At 37.3% G+C, this 17,631-nt stretch overlaps 1 protein-coding gene across 1 annotated transcript in view; it reads right to left on the bottom strand.

Moving 5' to 3' along the window:
- PRSS12 (serine protease 12) overlaps positions 1-17,631 on the bottom strand; it is a 78,317-nt gene that overhangs the window by 44,282 nt on the left and 16,404 nt on the right. The window contains exons 3-6 of the mRNA XM_007464856.1: positions 16,565-16,743; positions 12,484-12,634; positions 3,646-3,824; positions 1,740-1,881 (exon numbers count right to left, since the gene is read on the bottom strand). Of these exons, the coding sequence (XP_007464918.1) occupies positions 1,740-1,881; positions 3,646-3,824; positions 12,484-12,634; positions 16,565-16,743 (651 nt within the window). The remainder of the gene's footprint in view (positions 1-1,739; positions 1,882-3,645; positions 3,825-12,483; positions 12,635-16,564; positions 16,744-17,631) is intronic.

The following is a 17,631-nucleotide window of genomic DNA, read 5'->3' as shown; positions in this document are numbered from 1 at the left end:
TGTGGCTGTCTGGAGGGGTGGGATAGGGAGGGTGGGAGGGAGGGAGACAAAGAGGGAAGAGATATGGGAACATATGTATATGTATAACTGACTCACTCTGTTATAAAGCAGAAACTAACACACCACTGTAAAGCAATTATACCCCAATAAAGATGTTAAAAAAATAAATAAATAATAATAATAATAACTGCACTGCCCATGAAAATTCAAAATATTAGTCAACAACATGCATCTATATCTTCATGATGTCATTATTTAAACAGGAAAAATTAAACTAATCTAAATATTAAGTAAATTATAGTATGAACATTCAATAGTTATTATGTTATTAAAAATTATGACTGTGTAATAATATAAAAGTAAGAAATATGAATGGAAAAATTACAGTCTACTACTAGAGCTGTTATAAAGTTATACACACAAGTTATAATAATGACGGTGTAAGAATGGAAAAATTAGGGGTAGTTTTTTTTTTTTTTTAAAGCGGTAGTTTTTTATTTTCTTTATTTTCCAAACTTTTTCTAAAATTTTATATTACTTTTACAAACTTAAAAATATATGTTTAAACATGGTCATACCTAGCTTGAATGAAAGCATATTTTTTAGGTTTAATAAATATTTGCAATTAGCTCTATCTCAAGCTGAAATGAAATAATTTTGCTCATTTTTTCAAGCATGAGACAATTACTTCAAGCATGACACAGAAATATGGAAAACAAGAAAGAATGGGCATTCATGGGTTTCATTCAGATATTAGCTCAAAGGCATCATTTGCAGTTACTTCAACCAACTTAAGTCTTTACTCTGGAATGCATTATGTGTGTGACATGAAATGTATCGCCCAAAGTGTGATACTCAGTTTTTAAGAGAGTGAGGTCAAGGGTGAGTTCTAAAGGTCACCTCATGACAAGAAAGCTGTTTTTCTCAAATAAAAGTGATAATTATCATCACATTCTGAGAAAGGAAATAATGTAATACCAAAGCATTTGACACTGGACTTCTCTGCAATTTTAGATACAGTGATGTCAGTACTAACAACATCCAATAGTAGTGAAGCATCAGAATAAAACTGAGCATTCAAAGCATACAGTCTTACTTGAACAGACACAATGAGACCTAAAAGTCATCCACGGCTCCATTATTCAAGAAGAGGGGTGGGACTTCCCTGGTGGCGCAGTGGTTAAGAATCCACCTGCCAGTACAGGGGACACGGGTTTGAGTCCTGGTCCGGGAAGATCCCACATGCCGCGGAGCAACTAAGCCTGCGAGCCACAACTGCTTAACCCGCGTGCCACAACTACTGAAGCCCGTGCGCCTAGAGCCTGTGCTCTGCAACAAGAGAAGCCACAGCAGTGAGAAGCCCGCGCCCCGCAACAAAGAGTAGCCCCCATTCACTGCAACTAGAGAAAAGCCCACGTGCAGCAAGGAAGACCCAATGCAGCCAAATAAATAAATAAATTTATAACAAAAAGAAGAGGGGTGGTGGCAGGAAAGGCAAATGAGATAAACAGCAAGATATGGTTATTCATCATCAAAGAAAATGTTATTGGTTTTTTTGTTGTTGAATTTCCATATAGAGAAGGTAGATAAGGTAGGTAGGAAAGTAGGTAGAATAGATAGGTAGATAATGATTGTGAACATATATTTTTAGTATTATAGAAATTACAAGTAAGGATTACAAAATGAGACTCTTAAAAATATAACTTGGCATTTAGCTGCCTCCTGTCAATGGATCTTACTTAAATCCCAGCTGTCGGCAAACCACATATGTATTCAGCTCAGTCCAGCCGTCATCACAGACAGTGCCCCACTGTCCCCTGTAATACACCTCCAGGTGACCCTCATGGTTGCCTTTACCACCTGCAAGTCTGATGACCCCATCTGTGACAAGAAGGAGACATAGAGACTAATCAAATAATTATCAAAAAAGGTAGAACAATATTTTAATTGCACGAGAAATATCACCCTACTCAGATCTCTCTCTAGGCCTTTCGTTAAACTTCCATTAGAGCTGTGCTCAGTGACCTGAGGTCACTGGATTGTTTCTGGAGTAAAAGTCATAACACATACCTGTCCTAACAAAATAGTCTTTCCTTTTTATTTGTACTCCTATGTCTAAGTAGAAAAACGTATTCTGATATAACTCCAAAGTATTTAGATTTTTCCAGATTAAATAATATTTGGGAAATTTCCTATGGCTTCAATCTCCTTAAGTTTGAGCAGTATTAGTCATTTAAATTTAAAAGTTAAAATAGTAACTTGGAAATAGTTCAAAAATTTAACTGTGAATGAAAAAATGTTGCAATATGGAGACAGAAAAAGCTATTCTGGTTAAAGAGTGATCTATCATATCAAGGCATTTATTATTCCTTAGGCATTCATAAGTTACAAAACTGGGGTTCATGTTTTCCCTTTGTTCTTTTATCAATAATACAAATCTGAATCTGAATCTTGTGAATTCAATGAATAATTAATTCCCAGAGAATTCCATAAAAAGCTTCTAAGCACATACACAATACATTTATTCCCAAAAAAGTATATTAAAAAGCTATTTCCATCCAAAACAATCCAAACACCCCACCCACCAAATGAAACATAAATAATCTCGGGTAAAAGTCATACTTCTCATGACTTTCGGGGGTCTTTTAAAGTAAATGAAGGTCTCCTAGCAACAGAATCACTTACAAATGTAAAACTTCACCGTCTGCAAAGCACTGTTACACCTATTATCTCATCTGACCATCTCGGAAACATTAGGAGACTATCCTCATTTGAAAGAGGAAAAAATGGAGGGTCAAGAGAATGAAGTGCTCTGGCTTACAATCTGATGTAAATTTTATATTTCTATTGTGTATAAATGTGTTATTCTAATAAAAACAACACTGTGTATAGAACTATGTAAATAAAAAGTAGAACTTCAGCATTTCACCGTCCCTAAGAAGTGTTTCATTTGATGTTTTTAAAGAAAGATTAAAGGCCCCAATTTTTTTCAAGCTCTTTTTACTATAGAAACAAGCTCTTTTTACTATAGAAACAACAGATTTGTGATGACCCAACTTCTCTTGCCTCTCCATTTCCCTCTTCTTACCCCCAAACATGTAAGTACATACACATACACTCATTTGCACTCAGAAATGTCCTTGCAACACAAGACATATCTTGACAAGCATGCTGTGATTTGGAATAGTCTGAATATTGAGCACAGCAAAGGTAACTTGGTTCTTTAATAGTGTGCTTTAATCAACAATCCCATCAATATGGTTTTACCAGCTACAAACATATTCCTAGAATCCAGATAGGTTAATGTATGAATGGACTAAATATAGAATTATAATACCTAACACACGAAATTTATCAATGCACACTGATTTTTACTATTGGGTACTATATATTGCAACAAGATCATATTTTCTGACCTGGCTTTATAGGACTGTATAGCTTGCAACTGAAAAATTCAGAAATATCTATGAATAAGGAGATAGCATTTTAATATATCATTTGTATTACTTTTTTTTTTTAAGTTTTATTTGGGGGCTTAATTGTAAGCTCATTTAGTAATATCAGCTAAATTGAGGAGAAGGGAAGGTAAGCCCAAAGGGTGCTGGGGGCAAGAGTTGGTTAAGATTAATGGGGTGAAGCTCTTACCTGTTAGAGGGGTACAGGACACTCCAGCATCTTCTTTATGGCCACAATTATGCTCTCCCCAGGAACTCTTTGGACACTGCTCAATAGAAAGCTCATTCCCAGTGCAGCGTACCTCATCCAACATTACTGGGCCAGATCCTTCCCCAAAATATGCCTGATTCCATGCTTTGGCAATGCCACTGAACAAACATAAGAACATGAGTCAGACCAAAGGTTGGTCTGACTTTTTTCTTTTGCCCCTGGCAAAGGTAAAATTATGATTAATTCATAATTTCCCTTATCAATTCACTCCATAGGTCACACATGACTTGCTTCTTTTTTGTTGATTTTTATATTTTCAGCTATCACAAATCTTTCCAAGACTGCTAATTATTCTCCAATATCTACTCCCCTTTTCTTCATTAGTAATGGAACCTCAGAGTTTGGGGAGGACAATCGCTATCCAGAATAAAGACCACATTTCCCACCCTCCCTTCCTTACAGTGAAGTTTGTTTGTTTGTTTGTTTTAAAACATGCATAACATAAAATTGACCACTCTAACCATTTTTAAGTGTACAATTCAGTGGCACTAAGTACATTCACCTTGTTGTGCAACTGCCACTAGCATCCATCTCCAGGACTTTTTAATCATCCCAAATGGAAGCTCTGTACTCATTTTATATGACTAAGTTTTGACCAATAACATTTAGGTAAAAGTGTCATGTATTACTTCCAGGAAGTACCCTTGTCCCACTTCCTCCTTCCTGTTGACTGTTAGGCAGAGGTGATGGCTGGAGCTTGAGAAGCTATCTTGGTCCATAAGGTTCCACACTAAGAATGAAAGAACTGCAAGCAAGAAAGAGACTGCGGCCCTGATGACTATGGGACCACCATACCAGCCTTGAGCTACCTCTGGTCTCTTGAGAGAGACGTAAACTCTTGTCTTGTTTAAGCCACTGTTATCTTCAGTTCTCTGCTACTCATGGCCAAATATTTCTTCACTCAAATTTATTTGACTAAATTTACTTCTCCCACAATTCAACGTGACACCATCTTCTAGAACCCCAGATTTAAATGAAGATCACGATTGCCTGTCAAAATGGTTAACGACTTCAGAAATTGCACCTTCAGCCCCTTTTAGCCTTTGAATTTTTAGACTAGAGCATTTATACCTGCAGTTTGTTTTTCAATGATTCTGCATCTCTTCCCCATTATTTAAGTTGCCCTTTTCTTATAACATTATAACTATCTTAAGAATCTACAACCAAAACAAGAATATAATTTTTATACATGTAATTCAAATTTTACTGTCCAGAAATAAGGTTTTATTGGAACAAAGGCACACTGATTCCCAACTTACTGTCTGTGGCTGCTTTTGCACTACACAAAAGCTCAGTTGAGTAGCTGGAAAGTCTAAAATACTCACTATGTGGCCCTTTACAGAAAAAGTTTGCTGACCCTTGCTCTAGAGGAAAGAGATTAATGAAAGCAAATATGGAAACTGATTTAGAGAGCACTGAAAGTTGGAGAACAGAGGAGGGTGAGACAGGATGACTAATGCAGGTCATGGGGAAGCCAGATAGGAAAGCTTTGGAGAAAGGCAGATTAACAGCCTCCTTGGATCTTTGCCCTGGGATAAATGCTAGGAAAGAAAAAGATCTGTTAAAGAAAATTTCAATGGGTATAATTCACTGAGCCAAGATTAGGTGCTATAAGAAAACCAGGGACCAATATGAGAGAATATAAAATTTGATCCCAAACTCATAACAGAAACAAAAAATAAACTCCAGATGGTTTAAAGACCTAAAGGGAAGGGAAGGGAAGGGAAAGGAAGGGAAGGGAAGGGAAGGGAAGGGAAGGGAAGGGAAGGGAAGGGGAGGGAAGGAAAGGGGAGGGGAAGGGAGGAAAGGAGGAAGGAAGGAAGATGGCTAAAAAGTTAATATAATGAAATAAGAAGAACATAGTTCTTATAACCTTGGTAATAAGAGAATTTCCTGAGCAAGATAAAAAATAAAAAACCCAGAAGTCAGAAAACAAAGACTAAAAAAGTTAAATTTAGTCACATATAAATTTGAACTACTGTATAGCAAAATACACCATAACCAGTCAAAAGGCAAACAAGCTGGAGGATATATTTGTAAAATGTAACCACAATCAAAGAAAAAAAACACTCCTAGAAATAAATAATAACTTATTATTATCATAATGAAAGACAAAATGACCAACATAAAAAAACAGGGCAAAGGAGAGGAACAGGCTATTTACAGAAGAAATACCCATGGCCACTGACCAGATGGTAAGATGCTCAACCTTACAATGGTCAAATTAAAACAATAAGAATGCATTCTTACATATCCTTAATATCATTTTCATTAAATATTTAGGCTAAAAGTTTACAAACTAAAGCCTTTTTATTCTCACGAAAAAAATAACAAACCAAGCCTAAAATATTCGTTAGTTGGGAGTGACTTGAGATGGGCTGGACAGAGTAACTGAAATATACTTTATTTCAAATATGTTAAAGATTATGTGATAGAGGTCCTAGAAAAAAACAAAAGGCCTGATTAACTGTGTCCCTTCCTTAAGGGAGGACACAGGATGGGAGAGCAGAAGCCCCAAACAGTGACTCTGGGTAAAGTCATCTATGTTATAATGCAGTTTTTTTTTTTTTTTTTTTTTAAATATTTGGCTGCATTGGGTCTTCCTTGATGCACGTGGACTTTTCTCTAGTTGCAGCGAGAGGGGTCTACTGCGTTGCAGTGCGCAGGCTTCTCATTGCGGTGGCTTCTTGTGGAGCATGGGCTCTAGGCGTGCAGGCTTCAGTAGTTGCGGCACGCAGGCTCCATAGTTCTGGCTTGTGGGCTCTAGAGCGCAGGCTCAGTAGTTGTGGTGCATGGGCTTAGTTGCTCCGCAGCATGTGGGTTCTTCCCGGACCAGGGCTCGAACCCGTGTCCCCTGCATTGGCAGGCGGATTCTTAACCACTGTGCCACCAGGGAAGTCCTATAATGCAGTCTTAAAACACCATTTGGGTGTTTTATTTTCTTCCTTATATATTTCTATATTTTCCATTATTTACAAACATTATTTTAATGATCACAAAAATGTTTAATTAAAATAAACTAATCAGAAAAACTAATATAATAAATTCAAGGACCAAAAAAGAAACTGACTAGGAAACTATGATGTAAAACAAAGTAGGTTTCCTAGCTAATTTTTGAGTCTATTAAAATTAAGATTATAATATTTATAAATACACACATTCCTTCAGCCAGTCACTAGTATTTCCTGGTGCCCTGGACTGTGCTGGCTCTCAGGGGTATACCAAAGAAATTGATGACTCTGCCCTTCAAGAGACTGTGCAATACTAGGAAAAGCAACATAAAACTCATGGGTTGGGGCTTCCCTGGTGGCACAGTGGTTGAGAATCTGCCTGCCAATGCAGCGGACACGGGTTCGAGCCCTGGTCTGGGAAGATCCCACATTCCGCGGGGCAACTAGGCCCGTGAGCCACAACTACTCAGCCTGCACATATGGAGCCTGTGCTCCGCAACAAGAGAGGCCGCGACAGTGAGAGGCCCGCGCACCGCGATGAAGAATGGCCCCCACTCGCCGCAACTAGAGAAAGCCCTCACATGGAAACGAAGACCCAACACAGCCATAAATAAATAAATAAATAAATAAAATTTTAAAAAAAAACAAAAAAAACTCCTGGGTTGTTAAAGGCAAATAAGTGCTATGTGAATTCGATAAAGCTGTGTATTCTCTGTCCTTCCTTTATGGAAATTATGTCCACACCAGCCCTGGCAGTTCATTTGTAGTAATAGTCCCAGTGTTACCTAGTCTCTTACCCTCTGACCACAGAATAAATTTGTGGGGTTCTCTGATATAATACACTGATTTATTAGGTTATTTTCTGTAAAGCTGTTTGACCTATATAGCAGCAATCCCCAATAAACACTGAATTGATTCTATGTCTGATCTTTACCCAAAACATTCCTAAACCTACTTAGCTAATCTGACTGTATTCATATAAAGTTTGTTTGTTTTCCATAGAAAAAAAAAGCAAATAAATAGTACCATCTGACTAACTCAATCCCCAGGCTTAGCCACTACTTTGAATAGACACAGAATAGAGTCAGGCAATTCTATCGTGCAAGATAATTACTTCTTAGGTTATAAAAGATTGGTCCTTTGACTGCAAATAACAGTTTGTGGCACTTGTAACATATGGATTAAAAAAGCTCATTTTTAATGATCAATAGCCTATATTTCTCCCTGGAAAACAACCCCCTCCATCTCCAATTACGATATTTGAAGTATGCTGAATGATTACTGCATGCCAGACACTGGTCTAACAGCTTTATGTGTATTAACTCTTTTAATCCTCCCTACAACCCCATGATGTTATTATCCCTAATTTACAAATGAGGAAACTGAGGTCCAGAAGTTAATAATTAGCCCAGCATTACACCACCATGAGATGGTAAGGTTTGTCTGGCTACAGAGCAGACCCTGAAACACTTGGCTTTCTTGCAGTCTGCTGGGGCATTTTCAGTGAGATGGCTATGGCATCGCAAATACAGTCTGTCTAAAACATGTTCGTCATTGTTTCTTCCTACAATTAACTCTTCTCTCTTGACTTACCTATTTCTTTCAGCCCTATATTCATATGTATTCTTATTAACACCTGTCTATTTTGCAAACAGTGTAACATGAAAGAAAAGAAATCCTACACTGGAAGCCATAAATCTCAAGATTCTGTCCCTCACTCACAGTATGATTTAGGGGCTTTGAGTAATCTCAGAGGGCCTAAGTTTCTTATCTTGTTATATAAGGCCTCTTTCCTGCTCAATAATTCCACATACCAGTAATGTTTATAAAGTATTTTAGAAATTAATAAACAGTAAAATAAGAGAACAAAGAAAGAAACTTTTTTTTTGGCGGTACGCGGGCCTCTCACTGTTATGGCCTCTCCCGTTGCGGAGCACAGGCTCCGGACGCGCAGGCTCAGCGGCCATGGCTCACGGGCCCAGCCGCTCTGCAGCATGTGGGATCTTCCCGGACCAGGGCACGAACCCATGTCCCCTGCATCGGCAGGCGGACTCTCAACCACTGAGCCACCAGGGAAGCCACAAAGAAACATTTTTAATTGTACCAGAAGAATTTTTATTCTGACCACTCAGTAGTATGGTTCTATATGATAATTTTATAGCAAAAAAAAACCTAAGAAGAAAAAGTGTTTAAAAATTTTAAATTCTTATGTAAATTATGGCATATCCACACATAAAATATGATGTCACAGTTCTACTACGCTTTTGAGTTCTAAAAGGCATAGGAAATGCTTCAATGTTAAGTGCACAAAAGGAACTCCAATTAAAATGTCTCTACCTGAAACTTCGCTGTGTACATATGCATTCTCAAGTTCAATTTTCTAACATCAGGCTGCCTCCTTTCCTGCTCATCTTTCTCTGAGTTCTAGGCTAATCAAATTTCAGTATCATAAGTACAGTAATTCCTTTTGCATTGTAGGAAGCTTGCCAGCTACCAAAATCTACAGACACCATTAAAAGATGCGGGTCAACAAAGACAGCATCTCACAAAGGAATTGTAACTAGCACTCCAGAGAGGCATGGTGTAGTTTCCCTTTGGGAATTCGACAAGGCAAGTATGACTGAGATGAAATTTGCTTAAGAACAAATCATAAATTGAGATAAGCTATGATTATGCTGTCTGCTATCAACCTTGTAACGTTAAAAATTATTTCATCTGAAAGTACTGTGCCTTTAAGTGAGCAAAACAAATTCTAGGGGAAGAGCAGTTGCAGAATATTGCTTTGTTGCAAGCTTATGAGAGAAGTATAAAATCAAGGGAAAGAAAAGCAAATGAACAATGTCAGCTCAGAACCTAGAGTACTTATAATAAAAACAAATCTCCACCAAGCTGGATTGTTGGTGATTACATAGGCTTGTGGAGGATCTTTGCTGCCTTGAATATTTGAAGATATTTTTCCTTTTAATCATTTTTCTGAACACAAATCTTTTCATACAAAAGATAGCAGTGAGCCAATGCTTGAGAAAGATGTAAACACTTTACGCAACCCACACGTGTTCAACATTAATATAGTCTTCCTTGTGATTCTCTCTCTACATTCTTTCCATGTAGTAGACTCCTGTTTGCAACATGGTCTTTGTTTGACAACAGTTTATATGAGTTAAAAAAGAAAATTTGGCTCTCAAGAAAGAACTCTACGTTAAAACATGAATTTTTAGAATAACTATAAATGTAACTAAAATTTAGCGTCATTTAAATTTTCTACACATTTTTCTAAGCAACAAAAGCTTGCCTTTTCCCACAGAAATATATAAATAATAATAAATGCCTTATACCTTAAATTTAGAGTAATCTATACTGCAACTTGTAATGTTAAATATGCCATTACTATACCCTTAAAATTTTTGTATTTTTGGCAAAGACATTGATTTCTTAGTAACTAACATGAAAATCAATTAACATACCACTGATACCATAATTGGTAAATACACATATAACCACATTAGAGTCTTTTAAAAATATGAAATTCATAGATATAGCTAACTAAATAGAAGTTCTAGATAGAGGAATGGTGTTTGATGATCTCCTACCAAATGTCCAGCTTAATTTGAAATGTTTAATAACATTTTTCTTTGAATGTTTAATAACATCTTTCAGCTATAAGTCCCCAATTATAGTCAATGTATACTGTATACATACTATGTGTGCTAACCGCTTTAAAACCACTAAACTCTACATCAGGAAATGTGTTATAGATGAGGAAACTGCAGCTAAGAGATATCCTGCCATTTTTCTTATCTCCAGAAATACAACTCAAATTCAGGTCATTCTGAGTACATGGCACATGCTCATAATCTTACGCTATGCTGACTCTGACACCATCTAAATTTTTGAGAAAAATTGGTCTTGAAATTGATACCCAGTCAGAACGTTTTGAAAATCTAGTCTCAAAATTTAATGATTAATAACAGTTTTTCTCAAAAAGAGCTAGTTGGCCCTATTCCTGAACCATCCAAAGAAAATGATCATACCAGTCAGATCATACACCACCAGTAATTATAAGCCCTATGGACACAGGACTTTGCATGCTTATTCCTTTCCCATGCATAAACTGTGAAAGAGCATTTAGGTTGCAGAATCAGTTACAGGGGGAAAATGTAACCTACAGTGAAGGATTAGGCTGATGCCACCTTAATTCAGTGCTTAACCTTATCCTTATCAGTGGGGAAACCCAGAGCTGTTCTGTGACTCCTGATGACGTGCAAGATGAGAACATATCACCTGTGATGGTTTCTAGCCAAAATACTTGATTGATTTGATCTAATCAAGCTGTTGGACCTAGCCTCCCATTTCCGGAGTTACAAGAACCAGAGGAGTAGGCTAAATGATAACAGGAGGAAGAAATGAGACAAATCCAGAAGGTAGGATAGTCTCCAAAACAACTGGCTTGGTTTTTGGTCTCTTCAACAAGACAGTGTCATGAAAAACAAGAGGCAGTTCTAGATTAAGAGATTTCAGGGACGTAACATCCAGATGCACTGCAAAGTCCTGGACTAAATTCTGCTGCGGACAAACCATCTGTCAAGGACATGGTGGGAACAACTATGGGAATTTGAGTATGACAGGGTAGTAGACAATTTAAGAATGATTACCATTTATATTAGTTGTGATAATGATAATTTGGCTATGTAGGACAACGTTCTTATTTTTAAGAGATGCATACTGAAGTATTTAGAGGTAAAATGTTGAAACGTCTTTATTTTGCTTTAAAAGACTTCAATATTAACATACAGTTTTGAAAAATAGGGGGGTCAGCTGCAAAAACAATTGCAAAAAAATTACTGTAGATGGTTCAAGGTACAAAATTCATGCTCTAGTGTCAAAGATTATGCTTAAATGGACAAAATGATACATAGAGAAGCTTTAGAAGCCTCCACATCCACCCACCCCTACCTGCCACGACATGCTAAATAATTTTTTTTCTAATTTAAAGTAAAATATCAACTTTCAAAAGATTCCCTAATATAACTTTAAAGAAACTTTTAGGCTTGTTATATCAATGTTCAAAATCACTAAAAACAGGGGTTAGAGGATCCAAAATTATAACATACTATTCCAAAATAATCACAACTAAAGCAACATTTAATGTTGGTTTTCATATTGCTGTTTTTATCACACATGCTTCATTGCCATATCCTGCATAGGAATTATTTCCTTTGTACATTAATAAACATCCTTTGTTCTAAGCACATACCTCACAAATAAGGAGGCAAAGGTCAAAAGTTTAGACAGTATCTGGAGGAAAGGAATTGAACTTCAGTTAAAGCCTAACAACTAGTTTCATCATATGACTCTGGTTAAGTCGCTGCAGCTGACAATGCTAGTCATTACCTGGGAGTAATGTAAAGGCTCATGATGAAAAGTGGTAAAAGGCTTAGATTCTTAGGGATATAAAATCAGCTGAATTCAGATACAAATAGGTTAGACCTAAGAGTACATAACCGTTCTCTTCAGGGAGCCTACAGCCTAATACAAAGATCAAAAGGTGGCTTTTTCCATTTATTCAAAGAAATCTGCAATATAAACACACCTAAAGATCCCACATGCCGCGGAGCGGCTGGGCCTGTGAGCCACGGCCGCTGAGCCTGCGCGTCCAAAGCCTGTGCTCCGCAGCGGGAGAGGCCACAGCAGTGAGAGGCCCGTGTACCGCAAAAATAAATAAATAAATAAACACACCTACCTTTGGGTATGGAAATAATAAACTCAAAAATTCAAGCAAAACAAAACAAGAACAAGAAAGACCAACCTCAGGCCCAGCTGCCTGCAGACCACTTCTGCATCTGCATCATCCCACTGGTCGTCACAGACAGTGCCCCACTGACCTGCACGGTAGAGCTCCACTCGGCCCTCACGCGCACTGCTCCCCCCAGCAAGGCGTAGGACGGGGAACGCAGGGCCTGCACAATGTGAAATTAACAACAAAGTAAACCTACGGATTCACACTGGGTGAGAAGATCAGGTATAGTTTATTTCTTTGCCATTCTCTATAATTAAGTTATATTTATTAAGTGATATGGACATATCCATGCATGTCTACTATATTTTATGGTACTCTCTACCAATTAAAATACCTCAACTTGAATTACGTTCATACAAATAGCTCTCAAGAGGAAATAGTCTAAATTCACTTTCCCCCAAGGACCTCAGAAACCAGAAAAGACACACTCAAAACTGCAGTTATTGGAAACCCATTTGATTTTTATGGGGTTGCTGCCACCATTGTGGTGGTGGCATTGGTTTTTTATTTACAGTAACTTGAGCATTCCCAATATGTAATTATTGAGAATGGCACTTATGTCTATAAGATACTTGTTTTCAGCATAGAAATATTTTTACATTTACATAGAAATCAAGACAAAGTTAAAATCTAACACATTATAACAAGTTGGTGGACATCACAACCAACACCTTCAAAAAACAATATTGAAAATTCATTTAGGTATGAATCAGTACATACTCTGTGAAGAACCACCAGAGGATTCCCACTGCAAATTCCGTATTGTAGTCTACAGTGCCCTTACCTAGCTTCATCAGTTTCTGAATTTCTCTCTCCCTCTTTTTTTTAAAAATATTTATTTATTTATTTGGCTGCACCAGGTCTCTGTTGTGCCGTGTGGGATCTTTTAGTTGTGGCATACGGGATCTAGTTCCCTAACTAGGGATCAAACCCGGGGCCCCTGCATTGGGAGCACGGAGGCTTAACCACTGGACCACCAGGGAAGTCCCTGAATTTCTCCCTCTTTATCCTGGTCTAGAATTGAGGACACAGGGAATGCCCTTCCCTTTTGCCTGTGTACCTCAGATACCCAGCTATACAGAGGCATGTAATAAATATTTGTTGACTGAGTGGACTGGCAAGTGATAACTAAAAGCCTAGAAAGGATATCCCAAACAAGGAAAAATAATTAGCAATATCTGTTCATTCAATTCAGTTTATTAAATGGGTATTAGGCAGAAAGGCACTGCACAGACACTACCCTCAAGAAGTATACTGCCTCAGGACATGGACAATATGAGTACAGATGAGACAGCATCGAGAAGACCCTGCAGGGGTTCAGGTGGAAGGGCTGCTTGTTCACCAGTGGGGGTAATTAGAGAATCTCTTCTGAAGAAGTTGGTAGCTGAAGAGGGCCAAGATGATGGATGGGATTTCAGAAGTCAGACACGGGGGGAAGTGCAGTTCAGGCAAAACAAACAGTATGAACAAAAACATAGAAGCACAAAGCTGTATGTATTGGGGAAACAGTATGGCAGTCTAATTTTTCTGGAATAAAGGATGTGAGATGGTAAAAGATTCAGAACAGGCTGGGTCCCTATTAGGAAATTTAGTTGCATCTTTTGCCAAATGTTCATCATTTATCCACATGAAATATGCTCCTAATTCTTCCACAGTGTTAGTGGCGTCAATAAATGGTATTTAGACATTCATATTTATATTCAAATATCACACTTGAGGAGGGATTTAGAATAGTGCACATTTGCATCTACTCATATACTAATACTTGTAATATAGTTTTCTTACATAAGTCAACTAACACTTGTAATTTGTAAAAGGATAAAAGACAGGTTTAATAAACATAACTGGGCTTCCCTGGTGGCGCAGTGGTTGAGAGTCCGCCTGCCGATGCAGGGGACACGGGTTCGTGCCCTGGTCCGGGAGGATCCCACATGCCGCGGAGCAGCTGGGCCCGTGAGCCATGGCCCCTGAGCCTGCGCGTCTAGAGCCTGTGCTCCGCAATGGGAGAGGCCACAACAGTGAGAGGCCCGCGTACCACAAAAAAAATAATAATAAAAAATAACTGGTCTCAATATTGTATATTAGCTTCTTATAATGACTGATCACTGAATTATGCTAATAAACTTAAATTTGCGTGTTATGATGTTTATTTTTCCTTTAAGAAGCTTGGAAAATATAGAAAAAAATGATGGAAAAATTGTATAAATTTCTTAAATTATTATATTCTCCTCTACCTCCCCTCCCCCCATCTCCATGGTAAGCTTGGAGAAAACAGAAAAACAAAATTTTTTAAGAGGAAATTTAAAATCACCTACAACCTAGAAACATTGTCGCATATTACCTTACATTTTTTTTAAGGTCATGTTTTACTTTAAAACATATAGTTTTTCCACTGGTTGTATAAGTAATTGTGAAAATATAGAGAAGCTCAAAGACAAAATTTAGTCAACATCTCACATCTTCCCAACAAATACACACACACAACAAAAGCATTTGAAAAAGATTTCAGTGAAGTAATTGACTCACATTTAGCTTATGGATAAATAAAACTCCCAGACGTTTCATTTAGATTGCTATTTCCTATGTCCAGTACTCACACACGATATTCTACTTTGTAAGCGTTGGAAAAGTACTAGATGCCAAGATGCCAAATGTATATTCCAAACTAAAAGAATGTATTAAAAGTCTACCGCTATGCCTTAAGATGGACTCCATGTTTGCTGAGCTATTTGCTTTCACATTCTCATTTAATTTACCATAAAAGCATCTTTTTTCACTCTCACTTCTAATTTATCTCAACCTTCTATGTTTTATATATGCTTACAACCGACCTTAAATTTATCTTTGCAACCAGAGAATAAACAAGTGGACAGATCACAGAGAGTAGAACTAGGTTTTTTTTTAAGTAGATAGACATCCTGGAAAAAAGAGATTGTTTTCAAGATTTTACTTACTTCACTACTTGAAAAATGTTAAACATATTTTATCAATTGGGTTGAACACAGAATGCAAGCAATATCTACAAAACACAGTGCACTGTTTAGCCCAATTCACAGCATCCCTGATGTAGCAATGTGTAAACACGTATTTGCCTAAAGTAGCATTACCCAAAGGTGGAGAGGCAAAGGAAGAAAAGGAAAAACTTATAAGACATCAAGATGTAACATGCAAAAAAAAGATGTAACATGCACCTTGCCTACCCACAGAAGGATTGTAGCTCTCTAAGCACACACCTGTACCATATCATGTACCATTTCCACTGGTTCTTCCAGCCAATTCACAGGAATGACCCGAAATTGGGTCTCTGTATGTTTTGCAGTGGAAACTTTTCAATTCCTCCCCTGATACTTGCACTCAAACAGAAACCACTGCCCTGCGCTGGCTGCTGGCATTCTAAGACCTGGGACATCTGGTCAGGCTGCTGTCTCCAAGGAAAATGTAAAAGGGATACTGTGACCGTGTGGTGGCCTCAGGTTGTGGTCACACATTAAAACAACCATGGACCCCAGAAAACCCATCCGCCATTGTGAAAGGCAGCTATTCCCTCCTCTGCTTCCTTTCTCATGAACATATGCATACTTGTATACTGAAACCATACCCTAATCACCTCATGCCTAGTATATGGTGCTTAGAAGGAGCCCTTATCCAAGGAAGCAATTTGTTTTATGAAATGTGCCATCTACAACTCAGAAGAGAACACTGGTACCATGATTCTATTCCATTCTATAAAGTGAGAATATTTTGTTGTAATTGCTGTATTTTATGTTTGGTTTCAAGATGATTTTTAACTTGATTCCATCACATTTTTCCATTACTAAAATAAGTGTTTTCATATACAGTATATAATATTTCTGTAAGCAAATTAGATAAAACAGAAAATACGTAAAAAGTGAGGTCAAATGGAAATCCAGTTGTTAGATGAAATCCTATTGAAGACTATTTAATTAGACTGGAGATAGACTATGATGATTCCACTTAGGTCTGTATTTAAACTCTTTTAGGAAATGATTTAACTGAGACACTTTTATCATCTGGAATCAGGCTGAAACCACAATAACAGTAAAGCAAGAGAATAAATATTTTGTTTTACCATGGGAAAAGCTACACGTGACAGCAGCTGCCATCTTCTGAGGACATGTCCCACCCTGCCAGATGTCTTTTTCACAAAGCAGTATATTTTCTTCATCTCCTCGGCAACGGACATTGCTCCAATAAATGGGAATAAGGCCCAGTCCAGAAAATGGGGTTTGTCTTGCTACTCCTTTACCTCTGTAAGTACAATGATAAGGTTAGGTATATCAAATGTAGGCTAATTTTTATCAAAGCACTAGAACTTTTAAAAATGGAAGAAATCAATAAAGGCAGATATGGAAGAAAAAGAAAAACATAATGCATTATGTAAATTTCAAGCAAATCAAAATATCAGCTCAGAACTTGGATTGATTTCCTACGGTAATCTTTTAAGTTAATCTTGAATAACTAATGGTAGGCATGTGCCTTTACTATCTATGGCTGATTTTAGAAGAAAATGGGCAAACACTACAGATATAAATAAAAAGGGAGTTTGGGTGGCTTTGTGGAAGCAGTGTGTCATGTGGCCCAGTGGGACTTGGATTCTAGTCTGAACTCAGCTGCAAATCACTCTAAAGCCTCTCTAAGCTCCACCTTCTGATATGTAAAAGAAGTCTGGATGCTTGAAGAGTCTTTCCTACTCCAATATTTCAGGCTCTCATTTTCAAAACGATTATTATTACCATGTCTAAGCAAGATAATATCAAGAGAGGCAATCCATTCATATTTTTTTAACTTTATATATAGTATTTGCTAGCAAGACTTTGAAACCAATTAATAAGATAATAACTCATATAATCTACATATTTTTAACTGTGATATGTACAAAACTGGTATTACACTTTTAAAAGATTAAATGCTTATCCGAATAACATGATAATCTCTAGAACTGTCTTCATGCAACAGCTTCCATTAACCAAAGAGTAAATATTTGGGGTTTATCTAAAATATGAATGTGTCTTAACAGCAATAAAGCTGGGTTGCCCTGCTCTTATTGTGCAATCCTTTTTTATTAATGGACTACTAAGAGATGATAGAAGGAATCAGATCAGCTTACCTGAAGTTTATGTTTGCAGAAAGATAGTT

This window comes from Lipotes vexillifer, unplaced genomic scaffold, assembly GCF_000442215.2.
Source record: "Lipotes vexillifer unplaced genomic scaffold, Lipotes_vexillifer_v1.1 scaffold231, whole genome shotgun sequence".
NCBI classification, from domain to species: Eukaryota; Metazoa; Chordata; class Mammalia; order Artiodactyla; family Lipotidae; genus Lipotes; species Lipotes vexillifer.
Note: the sequence above shows the minus strand (reverse complement) of the source record. Positions and strands in the feature narration are given on the sequence as shown.